The 6,000-nt window shown below is 47.7% G+C and overlaps 1 protein-coding gene across 1 annotated transcript in view; it reads left to right on the plus strand.

The window, feature by feature from the left end:
- Akap3 (A-kinase anchoring protein 3) overlaps positions 1-4,303 on the plus strand; it is a 28,073-nt gene extending 23,770 nt beyond the window's left edge. Inside the window, exon 6 of the mRNA XM_021631734.2 lies at positions 4,007-4,303. Within this exon, the coding sequence (XP_021487409.2) occupies positions 4,007-4,162 (156 nt within the window). The 3' untranslated portion in view covers positions 4,163-4,303. The remainder of the gene's footprint in view (positions 1-4,006) is intronic.
- The last annotated feature ends 1,697 nt before the right edge of the window (positions 4,304-6,000 follow it).

Raw genomic sequence — 6,000 nt, forward strand, 5'->3', positions numbered from 1 at the left:
AGCACAGTGACAGACCTGACCAATACCAAGGTCACATGGACTTCTTGTGTGTGTCAATGTTGGCACTCACGCTCTTGTGTCTGTGTTCTTATGTGTGCTCATGTTGGCTCCCATGTTCTTGTGTCTGTGTGCACTTTGTGTGTTGATGTTGGCTCTTTGCTCTTTGTGTTATTTTCTCAGTGCTGGGGACTAAACCCACAGGCCTCTGAATACTAGGCAGGTACCCTATCACAGAGCCACAGCTCCACCTATGAATAGTCTATAGTTAGCTTTTGCATACCTGTCAGGAAGGGACCTAAATTTGTTCTTTCACGCAAGGACATGTGGGTATTTCTAAGTTACTTTTGAAAGGCCCCTGGGTATCCACCCTCTGTGAATTTTCCTGCCCCTTCACTAAGGCCAGCTGATCGTGGTGCCAGAGTCAAGCTTGTTCTAATCATGGTTGTCCTCATTAGTTTTCTTTTTCTGCCTCCTTTGGGTTTATTTGGACATTTTCTAATGTTCCAACCTAGTTTCTCTACGGTGGAATCTTAGAGGCTGTCTCGACTGGCTCGTTGTCTTTAAGCTGTGTTACTGGGTGGCCCGGCATCTGTGTTAACCCCTCTCAGCAAAGACAGCCACCCATTTGTGCTGAGAGCCACGGCTTCTCTTACTTGGCTTCCAGTTGCCTTTGGCTAATGTGGTTCTCCAATGATTCTCCGAGAACGCAATTGGTGTGATGAGTTCTCTTAGTCTCTTTATTCTAAGAATGTCATGTTGTGTTTGTGCTAGGGATCAGACCCAGGATGTGGCACACACTAGGCAAGCACTGTATGAAAGTGTTCTTATTTGACCTTCGTCCCTGGGGTGTATTTCTGCTGGATGACGAATTCTGGTTTGGCCTTTTTGATTCTGTGAGCATGGTCTTTCTTCTTTTTTTCCCCCCACATGTATGTATGTGAGTTACTATGTGGAGGTGCACATGTGTATGGGTATATACATGTGTGTGCATGTGTGGAGCGTGTGTGTGCATTTTGGGATTCTTTCTTGGTTGCTCTTCCACTTTGCTCCTGGAGGTAGAGCCTCTGAATCAAGCTCGGAGCTTGCATGAGACACTGTTGGAGCTAACTGGTCTGAGCCTGTGGTAAAGCAGCTTACTCCTGCCTCCTGAGTCTGGACCTGCAGGCAGCCCATCACACACATTGAGCATTTATGTGGTTTCTAGGGACCCAAACTCTGCTTTAATGCTTTAATTTAATGCTTTAATCTCTGAGCGGTCTCATTAGCGCCACCCCCTTCAGCCTTTCCTATCTATGTCCCTCCCTCCCTTGAACCGCTATAGTCTCTGATTAAAAACAATGCAATGCCATTTGAGCAGTGGGTCCCTTTAAGTGATGCTCTAGTTCCCTCTGGCTGCTTTCAGGCTGTTTTCTGACTGAGGAATACCGAGGAATATCACTCATAGATAGTGGTGTTTGCCTAGTGCCAGGACCCCATCCAGTCACCAGTTCAAAAGTATATTTTCAAATGTCCTTTTAAAGGTGATTTTAAAAAAAATCTATCGTAAATGCATGTGTATGTATGTGTGCACATGCCTGTGGAGCCTAGAATAGGTCATCAGATGCCCTGGAACTAGAGTTACAGGCAGTTGTGAACTGCCTGACCTAGAGGCCGGGAACTGAGCACAGTTCTTCCTCTAGAAGAACAGAATGTTTACAGGCCTCAAACTTGCTTTTTAAAGGCTGAGTGTGGTGCTGCTCATAATCCCAGCTCTTGAGAGGACTGCCATGAGTTTGAAGCCAGCCTGGGCTACAGATAAAACCTTGTCTTATAAAATCAAAGCGAATTTTGAGAACTCTGTAATAGGTGGGGGGGGGGGGGGTAGACATTCTTTTGTTTTGTTTTAGGTACACTGAGCATCTGGATTTGGGGTTGGGATAAGTTAAGGAAGCCTTCGGCCATATATCTTCAGATGATCTTCCACACCTCCCTTCCTCTCCACTCCTCTCCTCTCTTCTCCACTTCCTTCTCCTCTCTTCCTCTCCTCTTCTCTCCTTTTCCCTGCCTTCCTCTCCTCTCCTCTCCCCTCCCTTCCTCTCCTCTCCACCTCTCTCCCCTTCATTTTTCTCTTTTCTCCTCTCCTCTCTTCTCCTCTCCTCTCCTCCTCTCCTCTCTCCTCTGGGGTCCTAAGGATGGGAATGTTAAACCTCTGAGTCGTGTTCACTGGCCCTGACTTCTGCTTATCATGTCTTTAGTCTTGGACAAACTCTTTACTTATCTTCCTTGTGCAGTTTCCTCCATCTGATCCCCTCTTACTGTAATTTTTAGCCCTAAACTTTCCCCTTGTCTTTCCTTTCTACCTCTTATTTCTTTGCGAACTTTGCCCTGGGACTGAGCTGGGAATAGAACACAGGGACACAGACCTGTTCCACCCCAACAATACTTTACTTGAGAAAAAAGCTCACTGAGTTCATGCTGGCTTTGTACTCCCTCCATAGCCCAAGCTGGCTTTGAATTTGCAAACGTTCTGCCTTTGTCTTCCTAATAACTTAGATGACAGGCCAGTGCCACCAGGCTGGACTGTTTTCTTCTTTGTTTGAAAGTGTGTTGCCCTGACTAACCTGGAACACGTTTTATAGAACATGCTGACTCAAACTTTAAATTCCCTGACCTCATCCTCCCGAGTCCTGGAATTCCATGCAAGCACTGTCAATCCATCAAAACTTTGTCTTACGCATTTCAAAAATACTTGCTTCAATTTCTGTTGTGAGAATTTTTCTTCTGAAAAAGTTCATGGGTTGGGTCCATGAACTGTGCTTTCTACACTTTCCTAGAGTAAGAGCAGGATGTACAAATAAAAGGCTTACGTATAATACCGGGAGACAGTTCGGTGCCCTTGGATGTGAGATAAATGAAAGTGCTGTGCGCACGGTTGAATGGCTGCTTCGACCCATTTTCCACACTGTGTGCTTGGGAAGACGAACCTTGTGATTCTGAGACCCGGGTGTGAGTCTTGCTCTGTTGAATTTCGGGGCAACATCTCCTGAGGCAGGATGGATCTCTGGTGCACCTCCAGCTCTAACGTTCTAGGGTTCTGAAGTGCATGGGGCACAGACCCATCTGCTGTTGCCCATGTTGCTCTTAGGGCAACAGAGCGTGCTACTTAGTTGTCCTCTTGCTGTGACAAAACACCTGGCAAAGCAACTTAGGAAGGGGAGGGGGCTTGTTTTGGCCTCCAGTTCTGGAGTGCAGTCCTCTATGGTGAGGGAGGCGTGGCAGCGGTGTGGTGAGGGCAGTCACATTGCCTCCGCAGTGACGAAGCAGAGGGATGTGTGCTCAGGGGCAGCTAGCTTTCCTCTTTGTGAGATGACAGCCTGTGGGCTAGCATCCCACATCCAGGATCTTCACACCTCACTCACCCGTCGTCCTGAAACACCCTCACCACACCCAGAGCTTTGATTTCAACATGGTTCTACATCCTGTCTAGTTGGCAGTCAACAGAGAGCATCACACATGGAGGCTTTTATAATAGGGTGAGCACAGAACCTTAGAACTACCGGGGGAGCAAGAGCAGTGTTGACAAATGCTCATTTTGTTATCTTCAAGGGAACAATGGGAAGATTTGACTATGAGAGTTCACGTTCAGTATCATGAACAGGGGAATAGTAACACTTGCTTGTACCGTGGGCTTCCTTTTATCAGCAGCAATTGTAGTTAAAGTTTCTTGGTGTGAGGCCAAGTGCTAATGATGCACAAGGTCCTAGCTAGAGTCCATGTACCATACAAATTTGGAGCAAAGTGGCCCTTGCCTATAATCTTAGCACTTGGGAAGTGAAAGCAGGGAGGGAGAACCAACAGTTTGAGGCCAGCCTTAGCTGCATGAAAATCTGTCCTCAACTGGAGTCTCCCCTATTTCAGTTTCCCCAAGTCTGGGTGGTTCCTTGGTTCCAACCACGCAAGTTCCTTCTGCTCTGTTTTGGGATGCTCTGCTCTGCTCCTCCATCACTTTTCTCTCTGCTCTCCACAGCTGCTTCAGCTCTCAGCCGCCGCTGTGGAGAAAGGCCGCAGCGTCGGGGAGGTTCTGCAGTCGGTGCTGAGGTATGAGAAGGAGCGACAGCTGGATGAGGCGGTGGGAAACGTCACGCGGCTGCAGCTGCTGGACTGGCTGATGGCAAACCTGTGAATGGGGGCCCAACCACTGTTCCAGCGGTGGGCCGTGTCCCTATTCCCTCAGCTCCCCTCCCCGCCTCACAGAGCCCTAAAATTCCCTTCACACCACCCACACCAGAAGCACCATCTAACGCTAGTCACTGGATTTTGCAGATTTTCTTGTCCATGCGAGCAAGGACGAAAATTAAAAGATTACAGTTAAAGGGCTACATGAGTTTGGCTTACTTTGTTCTAAAGGTAACACCACAGCCTCTCTGAGAAAGCCGTCAGATGGAAGGGGGCAGGGACAGAATGGCAGAGAAGGGAGGCCAATCACCCACTTGATTTCCTGCTGTCCCCAGCTGTGAGCTGATTAAATGTCCCTTAAAATAAGCCACAGCTGGGCTTACTTTATTTCGTTTTCATCCTTTAGAACTACGACAACCAGAAAACAGTTTCTGACAGCCAGTCCAAAGTCACTCACATTGTGGTGGAGCCTAGGAACCACTGCCCACCTCCAAGTATACCCATAGTTCAAGGGAGAGTTGAAGCAGTCTCAGGGGCTGTGGGTGTGGCAGGTGTAGACAGTGAGATTCGAGTTTCATCCCAGTGGCAAGGAAGGAAGGGGGAGGGAGGGAAGGAAAGAAAGAAAAAGAGAGAAGGAAAGGAAGGAAGAATGAAAAAGAAAAAAATCGCTGTGTGGCAGTTCAGGCCTGCAGAGCTCACACTTGGGCAGGGAAGACAGGATCAGTAGTTCAAGGTGATCCTCCACCTCACATCCAGTTTCAATCTATCTGTGAGTAAGAAATGTCTACCACAGCCCAGGTGTGGCCGTTTCTCAGACCACTCATTAGGTTTGCCAGCAATTGTTTTTACCCAACCCAGCCATCTTGCTAGCCCAGATTTTTTTTTTTTTTACATGTGTTTATCAGCTGCATCTTGTGAACTGGAGTAAAAAGTAGCCTACCTCAGGCCAGAGCTGGCTGAGTTCTAGCCAATGCAAACATTGTTGCACCCATCTTTTCACTTGGGTGCTAGGGACCACGCTCCTGCTTATGCAGCAAGCACTTTACCAACTGCGCTCTCTCCCCAACCCCAAGAGCGCACTTTTAAAATGATATGCGTAATCCCTTCACTTCCAGCCTGAGCCGGCCATCAGAACTTCTCCCCTAGCTGCAGAAGGGGAGAAGTGGAGGGGGGGCAGCAAGAGGCATGGCTTTCCAGCTCTACCAATAACTGGAATGACATCAACCATCATTTTCAAACAAGAACCCCAGGCCAAGGACATAGCTCAGCTGCTAAAATGTCTGCCACATAAGCATGAGGACCTGAGCTCATGACTCAGGACCATGGAAAAGACAGACATGAGGCAACAGATGGCTCAGTGGTGAAGAGTGCCTGCTTGTTCGGTTCCCAGCACCCACATCATGCAGCTCACAACCACCTGTAACTCCAGCTCCAGGGAATCTGATGCCCTCTACTGGACTTAAGTATCTTCTAGCCTCCATGTGGTGCACCTTCACATACATGTCAACAAAGAAAAACAACAGAATCCTGACTGACATAGACCGACAGTCACGAACAAGATCTGATTTTATTTAGAGTTCCATTAATGAGGCTGAAGCATTCAGCACTGCCCCCTATAAACACACACACACACACACAAACCCTAAAAACTTGAGTTCAGGTAAAGGCCACCCCTGCCGACTTTCTCTGGAACAAGCATGCCAACTCACCATGTGAATAGAGTTTGATTTTTCTTACAAACCTTTATGCATTAAAAAAAAAACAATGTGAAGTATTGTACAATCAAAGTGCCATCTCTAATACAAATCAGTGGTGGAAGGGAACAGAGCACACCCTCCACGAGGG

The sequence above is a fragment of the Meriones unguiculatus genome, chromosome 5 (assembly GCF_030254825.1).
Source record: "Meriones unguiculatus strain TT.TT164.6M chromosome 5, Bangor_MerUng_6.1, whole genome shotgun sequence".
NCBI lineage: Eukaryota > Metazoa > Chordata > Mammalia > Rodentia > Muridae > Meriones > Meriones unguiculatus.